Raw genomic sequence first — 23,850 nt, forward strand, 5'->3', positions numbered from 1 at the left:
ACTGGTCCCTGCGGAACTCCACTTGTAACTGGGCTCCAGGCTGAATATTTACCATCTACCACCACTCTCTGCCTTCGACTGGTTAGCCAGTTTTCTATCCAATTGGCCAAATTTCCCTCTATCCCATGCCTCCTGCCTTTCCGCATAAGCCTACCATGGGGAACCTTATCAACTGCCTTACTAAAATCCATGTACACTACATCCACTGCTCTTCCCTCATCCACATGCTTGGTCACCTCCTCGAAGAATTCAATAAGACTTGTAAGGCAAGACCTACCCTTCACAAATCCGTGCTGGCTGTCCCTAATCAAGCAGTGTCTTTTCAGATACTCATAAATCCTATCCCTCCGTACCCTTTCCATTACTTTGCCTACCACAGAAGTAAGACTAACAGGTCTGTAATTCCCGGGGTTATCCCTATTCCCTTTTTTGAACAGGGGCACAACATTCGCTACTCTCCAGTCCCCTGGTACCACTCCCGTTGCCAGTGAAGACGAGAAGATCATTGTCAACGGTACTGCAATTTCCTCTCTTGCTTCCCACATAATCCTAGGATATATCCCGTCAGGCCCGGGGGACTTGTCTATCCTCAAGTTGTTCAAAATGTCCAGCACATCTTCCTTCCTAACAGGTATCTCTTCTAGCTTACCAGTCCATTTCACACTCTCCTCTTCTCCAATACGGTCCCTCTCGTTCGTAAATACTGAAGAGAAGTACTTGTTCAAGACCTCTCCTATCTCTTCCGACTCAATACACAGTCTCCCACTACTGTCCTTGATCGGACCTACCCTCGTTCTCGTGATTCTCAGGTTTCTCACATACGCATAAAATGCCTTGGGGTTATCCTTGATCCTATCTGCCAACGATTTTTCATGCCCTCTCTTAGCTCTCCTAATCCCTTTCTTCAGGTCCCTTCTGGCTATCCTGTATCCCTCCACTGCTCTGTCTGAATCCTGTTTCCTCACCTTATGTAAGCCTCCTTCTTCCTCTTTACCAGACATTCAACCTCTCCCGTCAACCAAGGCTCCCCCACCCGACCATTTCTTTCCTGCCTGATAGGTACATACATATCATGGCCACGTCGTATCTGCTCTTTGAAAAAGTTCCACATTTCCTCCACATCCTTCCCTGACAGCCTATGCTCCCCACGTATGCTCCTCAAATCCTGCCTTACAGCATCGTAATTTCCCTTCCCCCAATTATAAAATCTACCTTGTTGTGCGCACCTATCTCTCTCCATAACCAATGTGAAAGTCACAGAATTGTGGTCACCATCACCAAAATGCTCACCCACTAACAAGCCCATCACTTGTCCCGGTTCGTTACCGTGTACCAAATCCAATATGGCCTCCCTCTGGTTGGACAATCTACATACTGAGTTAGAAAAGCTTCCTGGACACACTGCACAAACACTGCCCCGTCCAATATACTTCCTCTAAAGAGCTTCTAATCAATATTTGGGAAGTTGAAATCGCCCATGATTTCTACCCTGTGGCTTCTGCATCTTTCCAAAATCTGTTTCCCAATCTGTTTCTCCACATCTCTGCTGCTATTGGGGGGCCTATAGTAAACACCCAACAAGGTGACTGCTCCTTTCCTATTTCTGACTTCAGCCAAAACTACCTCCAAAGGCAGATCCCTCTCGAACTGCCTTTCTGCAGCCGTTATACCATTTCTATCATGCTGATATTCACCAATATCTAATCATTGAGATTCACCAACATCCAACCTTTTGGGAGGGGATAGAGCTGGGTAGTTCATGATAAGGAATTTGTTACAACTAAGTGAGAAGGAAATTACCTGTCCTCTATTTAACCCTCTCAGATGGTCACAAAAAAAAATTGAATTCTTGTTAGCACACAAGTTTCTCATACTTCAATTAAAATGTACTAATCAAAATTTAGGAGTCAATTACAAGGTTGTCTTGATTGAAAGTAAGGAAAATGGTCTTAATAGCTTTGAGGAAAATAGTAAAATGTGACATTGAACCCATTGCAAACATAGATTGGAAATTTTACAGTGTTTCTGGTACTGACAGGAAGAATGAAGGCTATGCAGTTTAAAAATCCTTAGAATCCTTGATGTTTTATGTTTTAAACTGCGATCCCAACTTTTCAAGATTGACTTTTATCCTCAAATATGGTGAAATCTATAGATATTTTAGAGTTCTCGATGAATAGTTGTTTCTCCAATTTGCTTTCTCCGTCTTTGCGTAGGTTTCCTCTGGGTGCTCCAGTTTCCTCCCACAATCCAAAGATGTGCAAGTTAGGTGAACTGGCTGTGCTAAATTGCATTAGTCAGGGGTAAATATAGGGTAGGGGAGTGGGTCTGGGTGGGTTACTCTTCAGAGGGTCAGTGTGGACTCATTGGGCTGAAGGGCCTGTTTCCACACTGTAGGGATTCTAATTCTAATTCACTGAGAGACGGAGAGGCTTCCAGTTCTTGTTCTTATCAATCCATATTTCTTCCCTTCTCTGCTGCTCTATTAAAGCAACTACTAAAATATGTTCACTTGTGGAATCCTGAATCTGGCTCCATTGCCTTTCCAAGCTGGATGTTTGCAGGCAGCACTGCCACGTCCAATATGTGCAATTTCTAATGCATTTATTAATTAACACTAGATATATTATGTCTTTAGAAGAAAGGGTGATTTCAGTTCGGGCAACTTTGTACATTCCACTTTGCTTTCTTGAACCTGCCTCAATATGTGGCCAGGTAAACATTGCAGTCCTTTCAGGTCCATGTTTTCTAAAACCATTTTAACCCATTAAGGTCCTGGGCATTAAATTCAAATGATGAAAGTTGAAAGTTGATAGTCCATACTTACCATTATCACGACAATCTGGAAATAGAAAGTGTTTGCCTGAAAAAGAAAACTCGAAAATCCTTCTAAAGCCTTCAATATACTGTAGCTAGTATGGCCCAGGTCTCTGTCTTATTGACCCTTCATTGATGACACTAATAAAGCAATCTACCACTCTGTTGATGTTGATGTGGAAGCAGGAACCACACTTAGCAATCTGAAAAGCAGGATAGATTAGATAAAATAAATTATTATGAAATGGGTTAAAGATGTTTACTCAAATGTAACCCAGTATCCAGCGTTTAATGCACAGTAATCATTTTGGTAGGTCACTATTATTTCCCCATCCTGTTGCAGTTAATTGATGTCTTTTGTTTTTCCAACAGGAACTGTGAAGGGCTAAATATACGGTACAGGACTTGTAGCAGTGTGGTAAGTCTTTGACTTTGAAATCAACAAATTTTTTTTAGGTATTTTTCCCCTCTGGTGAACTACACCATAATGAAAAACACAGTGACCAGCTTTGTATAGTTACATGCAACCTTTAGCTTCTGCTATCCACAAGGGTTCTGGGGCTACTGTCAATCGTGGCTCTCACTGGGTTTTAGCAGGGAGATAGACAGGCACTGAAGTTGCTATTCTATCTGACTGTGGTGAAAATGAGCAGAACAAATTAGGAATAATTCACACTAGTCACTTGTGTTCAATCAATGATTTCACTGAGCAGAGTCTGGAGTGAATACTTGTTTTACTCAAAGTGCACTCCCAAACTCAATCTCAAAAAAAAAGAAAAAATGAAAATATATATCATCCAATAAAATATTGCATCATAGAAATATAATATTTCAGATATCTTTTCATTTCTAGCAATTCAAATGAGGGGAGGGTTATGTGCATTATAAAGTATCTCCTTTCACAGCAATGCTAAGTGACATTAGGAAATCAATAAAGTGATTGATAATAACACATGGTTAGTTGTGTCTTTTTTTAAGTAGAGAGACTTCTGGAGCTTTGGATGAGGTTAACATTAATTTTCAATGCTTATTTTCAATGATTGTTAAATAAATAATATTTGGATTCATTTCTACAGGCTTAGAAAGCTGTTGGTACCAATTTATAAATGTTTGATACACTTCTTTATAATTTAATGTTAACAGTCAGACCCCAGATGAGCATCTCCAACATGTTATGATTCTAAATGGTATACTCCAACTGGTTATCCACCTGGGTGAGGAGGGGTAAATCTTTCCTTCTATAATACAACCCATATCTCAGTCACAACAAGGTTAATTTTTGTTTAGAAAGCATTTGTTCTCCCATGGACACCTTTTTTTCAGTCAAACTGTATTTATGCTTTAAAAAGAGCCAAATTAATCAAGCTTTCTTGTGTAAAAGAATTTATTAGCTATTAATCATGAGAAAATAAAATAGAACACATAAACAAATACAGATTACAGTTAAAAATTAATAGTTAAAAAGATATACAAATCAGTCTCTGGGTTCAATGAAAAGTAAATGGTGACTTCACAGGCTAGCCTGCCTTCCAGCAATCTGAGCGAGACAGATTGTTTTTCTTTCTCCTTGTAGTACTGGGGTTTGTAATGGCTGTGTCCTCAAGCTGAGACCTTCATAGCGCACCAGTCCATAATAACACATCATGCCAGTAACGCAAACTTGCCTGGGATTGTAATTTTTTTTAAGCAACCTCTTTTGTATGTTTGGGAAGGGTAAAACACAAACGTGCCTGCAATTTTGGACCTAACCCTTAGGATTTGGTTTTATGTCATAGGGAATGGTCAACCCTTGTGTTTCTCCCTTTTAAGTTCCTCTCTTTGACATTTCCATGAGATTCTGCAGGTGTAACATTCCATTGCTCCACACACAGCATAACCAGATAGCCATCGAATTTAAACACACAAATAACTTTAAATTTACAACTTTTTGGCTGATACGCATCTTTAAAAATATACATGTTGTAATTTGAAGTTCAATATGTTTGACATTAATCTTGGATTTATATCCATCAACCACAATTGCACTATAGGTGGAGACCATCTGCCCCATTGTGGCTGTGCCAGTTCTTTGAAAGAGTTACCTGATTAGGATCACTCCCTCCTCTGCTCTTTCTCCATAGTCCTGTAAACATTTCCCTTCATGTGTTTAATTCCCTCTTGGCACTTTGGGGTCTGTTTCCAGCTCCATTTCACAGAGCACATTCCAGATCAAGGCAATAGTATCTACTTTCTCCCTCGGGTTCTTTTGCAAATCTTCTTAAATCTGTGTTTTGAGATTGTAAACTCTCTGCCAATTGCTCCTTATTTACTCTATCAAAACAGTTCATAATTCTGAACACCTCCATTACATCTTCCCTTAGCCTTCCATGCTTCAAGAAGAACAACTCCATCTTATCCAGATTCTGTATATTACTGAAATCCTGCATTTTCAATTAATGTATTCATTAGAGGTTCAAGTTTAAAACAAAATCCCAAAATGCCTTAAAAGAAATAAAAATCTCAGCATTGTAATGTGTTGAAACTTCATTTGACTCTTCTGACCACTAATTACAATAAATATAAAATTTTTCACAGAGACTTTCATATTCCAAGCAAAATTTTAACCAACATGAAGCCCATTCATTTCCACAGAATAAAAATCTGATCCCTTGTCACTGAGGCAAAATTCCATCTTGATGTTTGAAATTTGAACCACACACTGAAATAGGTTTTTAATAGAATAATATTTGCAATTAAACTTGATTGTAAATTCAAAAGAAACTGCCCTTTCACCTGACTGTTTGTGTGAAAAATCTCCTCATCACAAAAATAATGGAAATAAGCTTTTGAAGTTAATGCTTTTAAAGGAGCAAGTCAGGTTTCATTGTTTTAATGCTGTAGCCGGGCTCTAAATGTTTTCCCTAATTCTTATGAGCATGCAGGTTTCCTGTGGGAATCTCCAGGCATGGCCACTGGAATCTCTTGCATCTTTTTGTGTGTTCTGTGACCTTTCGGTATGCATTGATACTGACGTAATTATTTATGCATGACAGCTGGGATTGCATCCGAATTTTCACCAGATGTGAAAGATTGTTGATCCTGGATTGCCTTTATTTAATGCTGCTGCTTGTTTGATTGTGCTATGCATTTGCTTGATAATTCAGGAAACTGCCTTTCCTCATTCAAACATTAGACGATCTATTCCTTCCTTACCAGGCTACTAAATGGAATCTGGAAGAATATAGTTAATGATGCAGTGTCCGCATGTCTTGCAGTTCAGCCTTTAATTTCCATGGTGACTGTTTTATTGCTATGTTCCTGGTTATCTCTGCCATCAAATGTTATAATTTCAGAAGTGAGCATTTGTTGAAGTGAAAGAAACATACTGTGACACTCTGTCCTCCTGTTGTTACTGTGTACAGAGTGTTTGCGAGCAATTCTAAGGTTTGTCAAGCTTCAGTCCAACACTTGTATTCTTTATTTTCAAAGTGACCCCAGCTCCTCAACAATTTTCTCTCTCTTTTTTTCCGACAGTGCTGAATTGCACTGAAATAAACTTCCCAATAGATAGCTGGTGCGATCATTACTCAAAGTCACTGCCTCCTGGAGATTATTATAAAGGGAGTGTGTTAATGCTGTAAACAAGTGATCCTGAGATTGTGGGTTCAGTCTCCCCCATAGCTACTTATGAAAGTAAATCCAATGAAAGAGAATCACTTCTGAACTTCCCCAGAATGTAGATGTGTATGAAAGCAGCTTGTTCATGAATGCTTTCCTAATGAGCTGTGGTTCAGCCTACATGTTTCTCTTGTGCCATGCTCAAGAGTAGATCCTCAATGTCTTCAGGGAAACTAGAAATGTGCAATAAATGACACTCATACCTCCATCCCAGGAACAAGAAAACTTTTGTTGCTTGTTTCTTTTCTGATGAATTGGTTTGAAGTTTGGAATACCCACTTCCTACACTTCTTATAAACAAACAGTCACTGCTGCGGTCTCACTGGAAATTTTCACAATAGGAAGCAATTTATGAATCTTCCAGTTTGCATTTTTATTTCTGATCTCTGCCCTTTCTCCACACCCCTTCTTCCTCGCTCCACTCTTGGACTGTGATTGTATGATTGGCAAGGGCATTGCAGTCAGGAACAGGGTCAGTGGTATATTTGCACAAACTATGCATTCTTTAAGCTGGGGGAAGTTGAATTCTCCTTGAATTGAAAGTGTCAGGAAAAGAATGTTGTGACAGGTGAGTGTCCTTAGCGTCTCCTTACACTTCAAGGAGAAATTATTTAATACCAATGGTGGGAAAATGCAGCAAATATTAAATTATTTCATCGTATAGACCTTTCTCTACATTTACTCAATAACACATTGAAACACAGTATAGAGAACACGAGACCAATTGTTTACACTCACTGTGAGCTGACAGTCTAGGAAATTATTTGCTGCACTGCTCACTGATGTGAATGTTGTAAGATGTTCCGTCCTTATGCTGTAGATATGCTCCTCTCCTTAAGAGCTTAAGTCCAAGATTTTGACCCAGCGCGGTGAAGGAAGGGAAATATATTTCCAAGTCAAGATGATGTTTGATTTGGAGTGGAATTTGTAGGTAGTGATATTCTCATACATCTGCTGCCCTTGGTTTTCTGGGTGGTAGTTTACTGGTTTTGAATGTCCTGTTGAGTTAAGACCATAAGACCATAAAAGATAGGAGTGGACGTAAGTCCATTTGGCCCATTGAGTCCACTCTGCCATTTAATCATGGCTGATGGGCATTTCTTACCGGCACTCTCCCTGTAGCCCTTAATTCCTTGCAAGATCAAGAATTTCTCGATCTCTGCCTTGAAGACATTTAATGACTTGGCCTCTACTGCATTCCATGGTAATGAATTCCACAGGCCCACCACTCTCTGGCTGAAGAAATGTCTCCTCATTTCCATTCTAAATTGACCCCCTTTAATTCTAAGGGTGTACCCCATGGGTCTTAGTATGCCTGTCTGATGGAAACAACTTCCCAGCATCCACTCTTTCTAAGCCATGCATTATCTTGTGAGTTTCTATTAGATCTCTCCTCAACTTCTAAACTCTAATGAATACAATCCTAGGATCCTCAGCCATTCATTGTATGTTAGGCCTACCATTCCAGGGATCATCCGTGTGAATCTCCACTGGACACGCTCCAGTGCCAGTATGTCCTTCCTGAGGTGTGGAGCCCAAAATTGGAACCAGTATTCTAAATGGGGTCTAACTAGAGCTTTACAAAATCTCAGAGCACATTGCAGCTTTTATATTCCAAACCTATTGAGATCAATGACAATATTACATTCGTTTTCATAATCATGGACTCAACCTGCAAGATGACCTTTAGGGAATCCTGGACTAGCGCTCCCAGATCTCTTTATGCATTTTCTAACCGTTTAGAAAATAGTCCATGCCTGTATTCATTTTTCCAAAGTGCAAGACCTCGCATTTGCTCACACTGAATTTCATCAGCTATTTCTTGGACCACTCTTCTAAACTGTCTAAATCTTTCTGCAGGCTCCTCACCTCCTCAGTCCTACCTGCTTGTCCACCTAACTTCGTATCATCGGCAAACTTTGCCAGAATGCCCCCAGTCCCATCGTCCAGATCATTAATATATAAAGTAAACAGCTACGGCCCCAACACTGAACACTGTGGGAAACCACTTGTCACTTAGCTGTCTTCTGTCAGACAGCCAATCCTCAATTCATGCCAGTAGCTCACCCCTCTGCCCACCTCCTTGTCTTTTCGATCAGTTGTAAATCCTTGGATATTTAACTGCCAGTCCTGGATTCCCTGCAACCATGTCTCTGTGATCCCTACCCACATCATAATCATTCACGATAATTTATGCCATTAATTCATCTGCTTTGTTACGAATACTACGAGCATTCATGTAAAGTGCCTTAATGCTAACTTTCTTATCAATATTACAGATATTGGAAATCATAAGATGTCCTAAGTTATCCTTCCTTTTTGCTGCATTCCTAGTCAGCCTCGAGTTTAAACCCACCTGCACACATGCTATCCTGCTGCATATCTTTCAATTTAACTCCATATTCACCATCGCTTTTGCTTTCCCTTCCCCCTGACTCAGAAGTTTAAAGTCCTGATGACCACCCAATTTATCTTTTTTGCCAGAACACTGGTTCCAGATCGGTTTAGGTGGAGACCATCCCAATGGTGCAGATCCCCCCTTTTCCAAAACTGATGCCAATGCCCCATGAAATGGAATCCCTCTTTCCTACCCCAATCCCTTAGCCACGTGTTTACTTCTTCTCTAACTTTCTTATCCCTATGCCAATTGGCATGTGGCTCGGGCAGTAATCCGAAAATTATGACACTTGAGGACCTGTACTTCAATTTCCTTCCTAGTGCTTTATCATCCCCAAACATATTCTCCACCCTAGCTTTGCCTATGTTGTTAGTCCCAACATGGACCACAACAACTGAATCCTCTCCCTCCCACTCCAATATCCTATCAAGCCGGTCGGAAATGTCCTGCACCCTGGCAACACACTGTGTGGGACTACTAATCCAACTTACATAGGATACCATCGGTCCCCTTAATTATAGAGTCCCCTATAACAACTACTTGTCTTTTTGCTCCCCCCTTGAATGGCCTTCTCACTATGGTGCCATGGTCAGCTGGCTCATCTTGGCCACAGCCCTTTTCCTCATGCGTACAGGGAGCAACAATCTCATACCTGTTGGACAAGGTCAAGGGCTGAGGCTCCTCCACTCCTGAACTCAGAATCCCCCTACCTGCCTCACATACAGTCACATTTTGTTGTCCCTGAACACTTACTGAATTTGAATTACTTAATCTACTGTGTGTGACTGCCTCCTGAAACAAAGTGTCCAGGTAACTCTCCCCCTTCTGGATGTGCTGCAGATTTTGAAGCTCAGATTCCAGATCATCAATTCTGATCCGGAGTTCTTCCAGCAACCAACACTTGCTGCAGGTGTGGTCACTGCCGTTCACAATGGGATCGGCCAGCTCCCACATCATACAGCTACAGCACATCACCTGTCCAGCCATAGCTACTTACTTAATTAACTTTTGCAATTTATATATTAAATAATTTCTAGTACTTCTCTGCTGTGGTCTTAATAAATTAACCAATTAATGCTTTAAAGAATCACATGATACACAAGAAATATAAATTGAAAAGCCTTACCTTAACAACACACGAGAGTCCTTATTAGTTAGAGCTCCCACTCTTCTTGCTGCTTGAACAGAAATGGAGGGTTCCGCCAGTTGAGGTAAGTTTTTTTGAAACCTTAAAGTGGTGACTCACCTTCCCTGCAGGACCCCTGATCAATGCTCCTGCTCTTCCCTGCTGCAAGTCTGTGGACTCTTATTTAGGTTAGAGGAAGAGGGTGGGAGGGAGGCTGTACTGTGTCAGACCTGGGGCTTAGAACACACCCACAGTTGCCATGATGATGGCTTGATTATTACATTAATATAGTAGAAAGAAACTGAAAAGAGCACTTTCCATGACATAATAATAAATTAATGAACTCTGGGTGCTGAAGATCTGAAACAAAAACAGAAACTGCTGGAGAAATTTGGGTCTGGCAGTATCTGTAAGAGAATGCAAAGTTAATGTTTTGAGTTGAGTGACTCTTCTTCTGAACTGATAGTAGCTAGGAAAAGGTGGTATTTTATGCTGATGACTGGCCATGGGGAGGAAAAGGAAAGTGCGGATAGGTGGAGAGAGAGAAAAAGAAAGTTAGACTGACAAAGGGATGGCTGATAGTAAGACATAGAAGGAAAGGAACTGATAACAGAGGCAATGAGTCAGTATAAAAGAATTGGCTATGCTGAAAGCAGTCCATGACATGTCAGAGCCTGGGGTGTGAGATGGGTAAAGGACGTGGAAGGAGGGTTTCAGGCTTTCAAATTATTAAACTTAGTATTGAGTCCTGAAAATGCAGGGTCCCCAAGTAGATGAGATACTGTTTTTTCAGTTTGCATTAGCCTTGGGAATTAAGTGGCAGGCAACTGGAAGCTCAGAGTCATTTTTGCAGATAGAATGTAAGTGTTCTGCAAAGTGGTCAACCAATCTACGCTTTGTCTCCTCAAGGTTGAGAAGACCACATTGTAGCAGTGAATGCAGTCGACTAGGTTGAATGAAGTGCAGGTAAATCGCTGTTTCACCTAGAAGGTGTGACTGGGGCCTTGACTAGTAAGGAGGGAGAATATAAAGGGCAAGTTTTACATCTTCTGAAATTGCGTGGAAGGTGCCATAGGAATGTGGAGAGTAGTTGGAAATGGAGGAGGGGTAGACCAGGGTGTCCCAGAGGAATGTACCTGTCAAATGCTAACAAGGGAGAGGAGGGAAATATGTGTCTGGTGGTGCCATCTCATATGAGGAAGCGGAAATTGCAGCTGATGGTGCTTTGGATGCAGATACCGGTGGGGTGGAAACTGAAATCCTATTGGTGTTGTAGGAGAGAAGAAAAGAGGTGCGGACAGAAATGCCCTCTGTATACAAAGTGGGCCACCTGAGATATATAAAATTATGAGGGGCTTGCACAACAAGATCCTTCTGATCTTCAGTACTTCCCTGGGTCCTACCATTCATATGTTATTTTTACATATAATGGATCAATTACATGAATGAAATGAAAGAATTTAAATGTATTTCATTGAATGAGTGTGCTTTTGGACACTTAAATTTTTATTTCATCTCTGCATGACCCTTGAGGTCTGTCCGTATGCGGTATTGTGAGAGTTTACATCAAGAGTGCAAGGACAAAGGGAAAATGGATTGGTGAGACATGGCAGTGAGTTAGCATAGGAGCTGTAAAGTGCTATGGAGGCTGGTACAGGGTCCATAGATTTGCACAGAGGATATGAGGGCCTTGGGTGAGGTGGCATGGGTAGTGTATTGGAAATGTGTGAGGGTATGAGTGTTAGAGATTTATTTTTAATTTAACTGCTGGAGCTGAATTGGGATTTTTATTTACTGCCTCAGCACCTCTAGGTACTGCCTCTGCACTGTTTCCGGGGCGATAGATCTGACTTCTGTGAAGCACCACCTCCTCCTCCCCTCACCACCCACCCCCCACCACCCAACGCCCTAACCCCATCCTCAATCACCAGAATGAAAATCAGATCATCCTGCTCACTTGCTTCTGATCTGGCTCAAGCTAGATGTGTTTATTCCAGCTACACATTATGAAGATTTCACACGTTAGGGGAACAAATCACTGGGGTTGATTTCCAATAGCAGGACCCTGTAAATTTGTACTGAAGTCTGTAATCACATTCAAGATATCTGTAACTCTGGAAATCTTGGGTTGCAGTGTTAGTGTCCCTTTCCCCAAGTCAGAAGAGTTGGGTTCAAGCCTCACCTGCTCCAGAGCTGTGTCATAACATGTCTAAACAGGTTAATTAAAATGATCTGTCTGTAAGCCTTCCAGAGATTTATGGTAAGTGTTAGAGGAAATTCTTTCACTTTAAAGGTCTGGATCCCACTGCCTCACTGAAAGGATGGGTAGAAGCAGGAGTCCTCAATATTTAAAAAGTACTTGGATAGTTCCTCGAGGAGTTATAACCTGGAAGGCTATGGAGCAAGGGATGGAAAGTGGGATTCAATTGGATGGTTACTTGTCAGCTGGTGGAAGGACCTAAATGGTCTCCTTCTGTGCTGTGGGTTTTTAATTCTTCTATATGTACGTTTTGCTTTTTAGAGGCAAGCTGTTGGAAAATATACTCAATAAAGAAGCCAATAATAATTTCAGAAATTTCAGGAAATGGAGATCCAAGGCCAAACATAACCTGAACTGGGATCTAATGTGTGTGTACAGCCAGGACGTTAACATAGAACTGAGGATTGGGATCAGGGAGTCTATGCTCGGATTTTGATTAAAGATGATTAAAGTTCTATAAGTGACTACGTAAAATCGCAGTTGATAATAATGTTAAGATGCTAGGCAAGGTTTTATTTGAGCATGGAAAGGACAGCTAGTGGCGATCATTTCCATAAGAATAAAACTTCTTCTTTATACAGGCTGCTGGGAGCTGAAATTATTCCCTTGTCTCCCTTGCATACCAAATTCATGATGCAATATGTATCAAAAAATTATTTATTTGTGCTGGCTTTATGCTTGCTCGGGGATCAGGCCTCAAAACGTTAAAAATCTGTAACTCTGGGTCTTCAAGTAAAGCTGCCTTGGAATGTATTGCTGGAGCCTGTTCACTGCTCGAAGTCATACCAGGTGTTTGTTTTTGTTGCTGAGTAACTTGGAGTGCAGGTAACAGTAAACCTGTGTTGTGCTACAATTCAATATGACTGACTGTTTTCCCCTATCATAAAACTACATATGAGGCTGTTTAGTGCCAAGGTTTTCACAGCTGTAAGATCTTGAAGATCTTTGATTATTTTGTAGTTTGTCATGAGTACTGAAGTATAGATCTGTTAAGGAAAGGATCACAGCCATAATCTCATTTTACTGAGGTGGTGATGCTGATTTTAACGTTTAGTCTGTTAAAACATTAATGGTTAATGAGTTCTAAGTCTTTTGCAAAACTGAACTAAAATATAACACACTGTCATTTCATTTTGTAATATTAATATCAAGGCATTTTAGGAAAATTTCATCTATGCGTATGATAAAGAGATGTGTATTTTGGAAACTCCTAAGCTTCCTAATGGACAGTTTATGTTGGAAAACCAGTTGTAGTGGAAATGGTTCTTCGATGTGCCGAGACATCTGTTTCTTGCCATCTTTAGACTCAATATCTTTTGCTGCTGGCACCATTCCTGCATAAGCTGCACACATCTCCACTTGGAGCATATATCAGTTCTTGGGGTTAGATTTGTAGAATTGTTGTGGACTGACTACAGGAAGCCTGTCACAAACTAAGGCTTTCATTTTCTTCTATGGTATCAAACATTAAATTGAGATTTCTGCTTTTCCATCCCAAATCACCTGTTTCAGCTGCAATTATAACACTATAAACAATAACCCACAGTATCTCTGGGATCTGCAAATTTTCCCCTAAAACTGTCTACACATGAGTGAATGTTGATGTCGCTGGTGTTGAACCATAGAGATACCAAAGTGATGCTGTGACATGGCAATCTGGGTCCATTAACAAAATGGATATTAATTTAAAAATAAACCATCTATGCATCAGGTACCGATCAGAGATTGTGGAAAATATACAATTGGAATCTATTACATACTTTGGAAGGGATATGCATTTTACAAAATAAATATGGTTTCTACATCACAATTTGTAAAACTATTAAAACAATGAAAAGAACTCCCGATTTAATACATCCTTAATTTGTCTTTAAACTACAGTGCTTTGGATATTTTTGTTTTCATTTAGTTATAACAGTTGTTGTGAAATGTGTGTATTGGATATTGCATGGTTCTAAATAGTGAGAAATACAACATAGGAATTTTGTGGCCATCTACTTGCTTATTGCTCTTTATCTCAAATAATAACAACTGAGAGATGCACACAGGTCAGAGTTTGCTCTTCCCAAAAAGGAAATACATTTATCCCACAGTGGAACAGCTATTTAGCTGGCCGGATGGACTGATGCGAGATACCACTTGCTGCCCAACAAAGTTAATCAGACTTGGTCAGCACTGGCTTTCATTTGACCTGAGTGGCAATACCCCAACTCTCAATGAAAGCTTTCCACCTCAAAAACCCAGTAATGTGGCACACTGGTGCTATGTTCATTGCATTGTTTTGTACTTTTTAAAATCTCAGTGCAATCCAGGGCTTATGCACCCCAAATTTTTGTGTGGAGGATATTGATTTATAAGAGTTTTAAAATACTTCTGTAATCACAAAATGTCTGCAAGCTTTCAGAAGCTCTAAATTATAGTACCTTGTATAATTTACATACAGAAGAACCTCGATTATCCGGCATTTGATTATCCGAATATCGGATTATCCAGCAAGATCGCAAGGTTCCGATGCTCGGCTAAATTATGTCATCTGGCATTCGATTATCCGGAATTCGATTAACTGAACAAAATACTGCCACACATGTCCTTTGGATAATCGAGGTTCCTCTGTACTTTTCTGAGTCTGCATTACACTTAACCAGTTAAACAGAGCAAGCATCAATAATAAACAGGTTCAATTTTTAAAAATCATTCATAGGATAAGGGCATTGCATTTACTGCCCATCCCTAATTACCCTGAAGGCAGTTGACAATCAACTATATTTCTGTGGATCTGGAGTCATATGTAGGCCAGACCATGTAAGGATGGCAGATTTCCTTCCTTAAAGGATGTTAGTGAACCAGATGGGTTTTTCTAACAATCAACAATGGATTCAAAGTCATCATTAGACTCTTAATTCCACCATCTGGTAGAATTTGAACCTGGGTCCTCAGAACATTACCTGGGTCTCTGGCTTAAGAGTCCAATGACAATACAATGAGAACATCACCTCCTCTCAATATGATCAAATGTGGAACAATTCTGAAAGGGCTGTTGCGGTACAGTGTTAGTGTCCCTAATAGAGGTCTGGGAGACCTGGGTTCCAGTCCCACCTGCTCCAGGGTTTGTAAGAACATCTCTGAACAGGTAGATTGAAAAAATAGGTTGAAAATTTCAAGAAGGGCTCTTGTGGCACAGAGGTATTGTTGGTATCTCTGGGCCAGGAGGCTTGGGTTCAAGTTGCACCTACTCTAGAGGTGTGTATTAACATCCCTAAGCAAGTTGGTTTTGAAATACCTTGAAAATTCCAAAATGGATCTTGTGACCCTGTGGTAATGTCCCTACCTCTGAGACAGGTGGCTTTATTTCAAGTCAAACCTGTTCCAGAGGTGTGTCATAATATTGCTGAACAAATTGGTTAGACATTTTCAGGGCTCTTGAGTGAAAGTGAGTGTTCAGGTCCCACTTACACATTTTTCATTGGAAAATCAGTCATAGAGACTGCTAATCCTTGCATTCTATGGAACCACCTTGACCAATGAGAGTTGAATTGCTAAGATTGATTCTTGCTTCCTGTTACATCAGTTTGCCAATGTTGGCCTAACAAATCAGCACCCTGGTCTCATATGATATGTTATTTTTTGTTAATTCTGGTTTCTTACTTCCTAGTCCTAGTGGATACTACATGAAAGGCTTCAACATTGTGTCTTCTTTTAGTTACGTTCAACAAATTATCTTTTTATGAAGTTCTGAGTCCAGACCATTCAACTAGCACCAAAAGCAAATGAATAATGAAAGCACATGTAGAACATAATTGTCTTGGTTTTATGATTTATAATTGTTGGGCATTTGAAAGGAATTGATAGAATTTATTTAGATAAAATGTTTCCACTTGGAAGCCCAAGACAAGGCAATATTTTCTTAAAATTAAAGCTAGCAAACTGAAAGAGAAATTAAATGCTTCTTAATGCAAGAGGTAGTAAAAGTGAAGCATCAATTCCTGCACAAAATGTACATTTCACCTCATTAATAATGTTATATCTGTGGTTGGTAGCTTTTAGCTAAAGAAGCATATGATGGGATATTCAATCATGGCAGCTGAATGGAGATAAGATACATATCAGCAATGATCTCACTGAACGGTGGAACAAGTTTAAGAGATTGATACGCTTCTTCTATTTGTATACTCTTCCTATGAGTGAAAACTGTCCAATGATCCTTAGCTCGGACATCCTTGGCATAATGTAGATCTCCTAGATTCAGATAGTCAATTAGAATCTGCCTGATAGAGTTAATTTGTTTCCAATTTTCCATCAAATCTGCATTGTCTGGGGTTGCTTAATTCCAAAGAAGCCTTTGCTCACATTAGTTTATTCCCAAGGAGAATGATGGTGCAGTTGTTAAAATACTGACATTGTTGGCTTCTCTGCTGCTGGAATGTTTTGTTATGCCACATTTTTGCTCTCATCTTTTGAGGGTAAATCCATTGGGAAGTCCTTAGTCCAAATGGTCATTCTTCTTATGCCATGCTAGATAATGAAAGTCGATGAATTTTCAATCATGGGGGCCAATATAGGCAGGCAGTACACTCTTGCTTGATGTTTATAAATCCATATTTTCCAGCTCAAAAGCTGGAGTGGAAATCCCAGATGATTTTCCTTTTTGTACTCCATAGCCTATGAGACTAATTGTTGCATGTTCACTGCCTCAACAGCTGGGATCAGCTAACCTATCACAAATCAGGTCCAAACGTCTGGGCATCACAATTACCCACTGATCTATTGAGGGCCATCCTAAAATGATTTTCTTCATATAAAGTTACACATGCTTTACTGCACTAGTTTGCGTAGCGTGTTCTGGAATGCAGCCTTTTCCCCTTGGTGACCATAGTAACCAAAACCTTGGATATTCAAAGCGGTTTGTTTTAGAGACTCAACCTTCCTGAAAACTCCCCAATGTAGAGACACCACCCCTTTAAATATAAATAGCTGTAAGGCAACCAAGACTCACTAATATACATTAAGTCCAGATGCAAGTTCTGAATTATATTTTAAACATTCCTGAGTTAGTGCTTACTTCTGATTTTGTAGTATTTCCATAGCCTGAGCACAGAAAATCTTTCTACATCGAGTTAATCAGTGCCTGACACTGGCAGGATTCAAACAGTGACAGTGGTATTGAATTTAGTATAATAGTTGATATTAAAATAATTATTTCCAAATGCCAAAGAGACGTGGCAACTAAAATTTAGAGTTTAAGGTGTTTACTTTATCAGGATTTATGATTGTTGCCAAGACCCAATCATGCAATTGTAAAACTTAATCTTGCTGGAAATTATATTGACCATTTTATGGAATTGTTGTAAAATTAAATGCAACATTATGCCATTATACAGCATTATGAAATTGCTTTAAAATTTGAATTGTAAAATGAAATGTTAATGCCTATGTAATTTGAAGTGTACAAATGACATATTTACCCAATATGGGCCAGCACAGTGGCTCAGTGGTTAGCGCTGCTGCCTCATAGCACCAGGGACCTGGGTTAGATTCCAGCCTCAGGTGACTGTGTGGAGTTTGCACATTCTCTCCATCTCTGTGTGGGTTTCTTTTAGGTGCTCCAATTTCCTCCCACAGTCCAAAGATGACTAAGGTAGGTGAATTGGCCATTGCATTGCCCATACTATCCAGGGATGTGCAGGCTAGGTGGATTAGTAATGGGAAATGCAAGGTTACAGGGGTGGGTCTGGGTGGGGTGCCCTTTCAAGGGTTGGTGTGGACTTGATGGGCTGAATGACCTGTTTTTTGCACTGTAGGGATACTTTGAATTGAGTATTTTTTGTCTCTATAATCATTAGTACAGATGTATAAGTTTGATTCTTCAGTTTGAGTGAGATTTACACCTGGAATACCATGGAATTTATGATAAATTTAGTCCACAATAATTGCTATTCTTTCATGTTTGTAATCATGGCTAGGTACTTGCTGGAATTAGATCAGCTATGCTTCCTGTCACCTCTATCTGTGAGGCATTTATCATTTCTTTGCTGAATTATTCCTGAGGATATTCACTGTAATGTTATAGCAGATCATGTTACTTTCACTGGTTGGCACTGATGTCAAGATTTTCCAGATTTTTGAACCAACAGCCACTGTTGATTGAATAAATTGGCCACGAATGGATAAATATTATGGTTATAAAGCCTCCAACCTTAGTGTGAGCAGTGGGAAACATTGTCAACACACATCAAGTATTAACTGATTCGTCCTTAGGTTGGAAATGAAAGATAATTTCTCGCTGTTTTCTGTGGCTGGAAATAGTGCAAATTCATTAACAAAATAATCAGTGTTGGTAACAGTATAAAAGTATAATCTCACCAGTTAAACCTGGCCAGTACTGAACTAGGTTTTTTTGTGTTAGACAACATACAAAAGCATGTACATTATAGGACCACAGTCAACCTTAACCTGCGACTCAGACAACAATGAAGTCACATTGGGTTTCTACAAGTTTTGAACTTGGGACTACTTGCATATTTTTGAATGAGCATCACACGACAACCAACTATCTGCAGTGACTTTAATATGTTTTCACTTGAGGTATTGTGAGAGGTCATTTGTCCACTTCAGCAAAATCTGATACTTTGTGCAGAAATTACAAATCTCTAAAGATATGGCAGTTTAGTCATGTGAAAATAATCAGAAATAAGTCAAATTCTAACTTTACTATTTTGATCACTCTCCTAATAATGGTTGATCACTATACAGTCAGTTATAAATGTATTCACTCTCAATTTATTCCCTTCACCAATTATTTGTAAACGCAAAGTGTTCAATTACACTCGTGAATTCTATCAAGTTAATCTAATTTGCAATTACATGTACCTGAGTGTTTAGTTAAGCGATTAAGTCAATGCATTCAGAAACATTCTTTTCCTACTTTTCCATCAATTGATCACTTTTCAGTGAATTCAAATTTCATAACTTTATGCAAGTCAGTGCTTTTTACTTGTCTTTTCCATTTCCATCGAGGAATGCCCTCCAGAAGCTGGTGACTTCCGTGCTCAGCAATGCTCTGCTCACAATGATGTCAAGTACCAAGGACAATACTATGAATGGCTACCTATCTACAATGACCCTGACAGACCCTGTGCACTGAAGTGTTTGGCGAAAGGGACAGCATTAGTTGTGGAACTGGCACCTAAAGTGCTCGATGGCACACGATGTTACACAGAGACTTTGCACATGTGCATTAGTGGAAACTGCCAAGTAAGTAATTAGAGCCTACACTGGAAGAAAAGAGATATGATGAACAATTGTTTTTATTATTTAATAATATGCTGTAAAATCTGTTAGTTTTGTCTTTTTAGACTATAAGACGTGGGGGCAAAGTAGGAGATTCAGTCCAGCAAGTTGTCTTCACTATTCAATCATCATTATCCACTCCATTTTCCTGCCTTTTTCCTATAACCCTTGATCTCTTTACTGATTAAGAACATGTCTATCTTAGCCTTGAATATACTTATACTTTTAATCCTCTGCAGTAAAGAATTCCACAGATTCACTGTCCTCTGAGCAAAGAAATTCTTCCTCATCTCCGACTTCAATGGGTCACTCCTTCCTCTGAGATTATTCCCTTGAGTCCTAGAATCTCCCACAAGGGAAAACAACTTTCCTGCATCAACCCTATCCAGCACCTCAAGAACCTTTTGTATGTTTCAATAAAGTCACCTCTCATTCTTCTAAACTCTAGTGAATAGAGGCCCCTACTCAACCTCTCCTCAAGACAGTCCTTCTGCACTTGGAGTCAATCTAGTGAACTTTCTCTGGACTGTCTGGGATACCAGTATACCTTCCCTTTTAGATAAGGAGCAAAACTATTCAGAGCATTCTAGATGTGGTCGGATGGGTACCTCATGTAGTTTCAGCAAGACTTCCCTATTTTTACATCAAATCCCCTTTGAAATAAAAGCTAACATTCCATTTACCTTCCCATATTGCCTGCTGGGTTTGGATGCTTGCTTTCAATGATTTATGCATAAGGACCCAAATCCTCCTTGTGCTGTGGCTTTCTGCAATCTTTCTCAATTAATACAGCTTTTTGATTCTTCTTGCCAAAGTGAATAACACATATTTTCCCATATGATTATCCATCGACCAAGTATTTACCTGTCATTTAACCTGTCTAAATCCTTCTGCAGACTCTTTGTTATCCTCACCACTTACCTTTCCACCTTTGTCATCCATAACCTTTGTTATCATACATTCACTTCCATCACTCAATTCTCATTAATCTAAATTGTAATTAATTGTGGCCCCAGCATTGATCCCTGTGGCATTCCACGACTGACTCTTCCCCACCTAGTCATTCACCTGCAATTTGATATTATTAACATACACTTACTATAGAGGAATATTTGAATATTAGTCATTCCTAAAGTATGAAGTTAAGAACATACCCATGTATTCTAAGGTTTCTTTTAATAGAAGTTGTTGGTACTAACACTGTTTTCTCTGTAATTTCCCTTCCACTTTATTTTAAATAAAACATTGAAATCTTTAAATTCAATCTAATCTAATAATAGTCAGTGATTTAAGTTACTATTTAATTGAGATCTTTATTGAGTAATTCAATTTTTCAGTCTAATGGTGTTTACCTTTAATGTCACATTACCATATATTCCACTGGTCCATTTATTCCAAATCTCATCCTTTTTTTCCTACCCTCTCCTGAAAGTAACAACCCATTAAACTAGCAAAGTGGGACACTGTATAACACGTTAAAGTAAATTTCATTAAATATTGGTATTTTAACAAGAATTAATATCTGGAATTAAGTAACAATTAACCTATCTTTGATGTGGAAAAAATCTTGAGGCATTTTGATTCAACATGGTACTCAACAAATAATGACAAAGGAAAATGAGTGGTGACAAATTGCATTTTGAAGAATGCCTTTAATGAAGAGAGAGAATCCCAGATGGTGGAAAACTGGTGAATAAAGGCATGGCGGGTTGAAGGAATAGAAGCAAAGAGGTTAAGGTTCTGATGGTATGACAGGGATTGGGAGGAGCAATGTTATGGATGAAATTAAAGGCAAAAGCAAGAATTTAAATTGAAGGGTTTGTGAAATGGAGATCAGTGTAGTGCTAGTAAGTTGGGACTGAAAGATTGAATTGTGTATTATTCATTGGTCTCAGCTTGAAGTCTCAGCTGAATGACAATAACTCCAACAATGCAGCATTCCCTCAGTATCAAACTGGAGTGTTGATCTTGATGTTTGTGCTCTAGTATCTAAATTGTGATTTGAACTCATGGACTAAGGCACTTTGCAGCAGCATAAGGAAAACTACCTGGCTTAGTGGTTCTGTCCCACCCACTTCCATACTTCCATCTGACAGCTATCAGGACTCAATATTAGCCATGGGCTACCCTGTGGGACCTCTGCGTTTCAGGGTGGGAAGGGATCAGCTAGTGGCAGAGAGTTTCAAGCTTTTCTTGTGCAACAGAGGGGGAAAACTCTGTTCTTCTGGCCCTGTGCCAGCCATAATGAAAGTTTTTTTAAAAATGTTTTGCGGGCCTAATTCTCAATGCCAATAGGCTGGACTATGGGAAATCCGTTGCCAGGACTGGGACCCAACATTAAACTGTAAAGAAGATTTTGCTCAGTTTGGGAGTAAAATCCTACTTCAGAAGGCAAAGAATTGAATTCTGACTTGGTCAGCTCATTTCCAGTATCAAAGTCAAATCAATTATGTCAATTCGAGCTTGAAAATGACTTGCTAGCTAAAGAATTTAAAAATCCTTAAGTGAGCTAAAGTAAATTGTGAAACAATTCTGATGTCAGCAATGGTAATCTCATTAGATCCTTTCTGTTTTGGTTCTGCCATGGCTTAGAACCCCCAGTAATATCTTCTACCTACTGTTCCTTCACTGACTGACTGATAGTGGTTGTTTATCAACCAATTCTTCTCCTGCAACAAATTGAACTCCTTCTGCCACCTTAAGTATTTTGAGGTCAAGATATGCACAGTCTCAAATGTGAGAACTGTTGCTTGCAAATTATTGTGACCATTTTCAGTCATTTGTATTCCATTTGTAAGTTGTAGCATACAGTTGCTCTTGAGAGCTGTTCCACTTTAATCATGCAGTCTCTCCAAAGATTGTAACTTTTGATTCTTCAGCTGTGGTATTTGATCTGTTGAGGCAGTGATATATGCATGTATATCAAGTTTAAAATTAACAGGATGTCTATTAACGTCCACAAATTGTCCCATTCAAATTGATTAGAGCATGAATTACCCCCAAGCATGCCTCTGGTATCTTTTTGAATGAAGATTTATTTCTAATGAAGATATATCTTTTAAATGCGGATGTTCTATTGCATTAACCTCTTTGCACAAGAAAGCATTTGTCTTTTTTCTGTCCTCAAATTATTCTAATTCCACTCATATTCTTGAGCTGACATATAGCTTTAGAGATATAGCATTTCTTTTTTTCACAGCTCAGTACTGCTTGTGCTTGTGTAGTCTTTATTGTTTCAAAGCACTAACATTAACTCTTGGAGTAGGCCAAACAGGAGATACTGTATTGGCTTTTCAAATGTACCTGTAGAATGCTTACACCTTTGTAAATTGAATAGGTTTGATCTCCTCCTGTTCTACTCCTCTTCTCAATATTTGTGTGAGAGTCTTCCTGGTTTCTGCTTCTAACACAATTTGAATAACTTTCTCCAAAGTTAAATCTTCATTGGACATAATAGTTCTAACAAAAATTCATCAATAATTCCAACAATCCTGAGCTCTGATTTCATGACTATGTAATTACAGTTCTCTATTAATCTGTAGAGGTCATGAATGAAATTGTTTATTAATTCTCCGGGATGCTGGACAAGTTGGATTGACTAGTTAGGCATAATTACAAAGACGAATAACAGCAGAGGTAATGTGTCTGTCAACACTGTGATCTCGTGCTACAATGTTTCTATAACATCATTTAGATGGTGCTTAGTTCAGCTTCTAATTCTCTTGCAGAACTATAAAGGAGACATAATGATGATTCATTAGACTAATTCCTGGCAGGGTGGGATGTTAGTTAAGGAGAAATTGAAGACACCAGGCTTATGTTTCCGCCGATCTTAGTGAAACATAAAGCATTCTTGCAGGACTCAATTTGGGAAAGCAGGAAACATATCTTCCCTGTCTTGGAGTTGTAGAACTAGGATCCACAGTCTCAGAATAAGGGATAGAATGTTTAGGCACAGAATTGATTTACTCAGAGGATCGTGAATCTCTGGAATTCTTTACCTGATGCTGTTGTAGAGGTATAGCCATTATGTTCAAGACATAGAGCAATATATTTCCAGATGTTAGAGTGTTCAAAGAATATAGGGGTAGTGCAGGAAAATGATGTTGAAGTAGAAGATTAGCTATGATCAAGTTGAATGGTGTACAAGTTTCATGGGGTTGAATGACCCAATCCAGCTCTTGTTACCTCCCTTTGGCCTCTCAAGCCCAGTGTGCCAGCCAATTAGATCAGGATTGTTCTGATGTGGCATTAACTCCACTTTCCTGCCTGTTCCTCACAACCATTGATCTTTTATTGATCAGA

The 23,850-nt window shown here is 39.3% G+C and overlaps 1 protein-coding gene across 2 annotated transcripts in view; it reads left to right on the forward strand.

The window, feature by feature from the left end:
- LOC122563665 (ADAMTS-like protein 1) overlaps positions 1-23,850 on the forward strand; it is a 561,186-nt gene that overhangs the window by 332,167 nt on the left and 205,169 nt on the right. For both annotated transcript variants that reach the window (XM_043717704.1, XM_043717714.1), the window contains 2 exons: positions 3,190-3,235; positions 19,273-19,509. In XM_043717704.1, coding sequence (XP_043573639.1) covers positions 3,190-3,235; positions 19,273-19,509 — 283 coding nt within the window. The remainder of the gene's footprint in view (positions 1-3,189; positions 3,236-19,272; positions 19,510-23,850) is intronic.

Source organism: Chiloscyllium plagiosum, chromosome 2, assembly GCF_004010195.1.
Source record: "Chiloscyllium plagiosum isolate BGI_BamShark_2017 chromosome 2, ASM401019v2, whole genome shotgun sequence".
Classification (NCBI taxonomy): Eukaryota; Metazoa; Chordata; class Chondrichthyes; order Orectolobiformes; family Hemiscylliidae; genus Chiloscyllium; species Chiloscyllium plagiosum.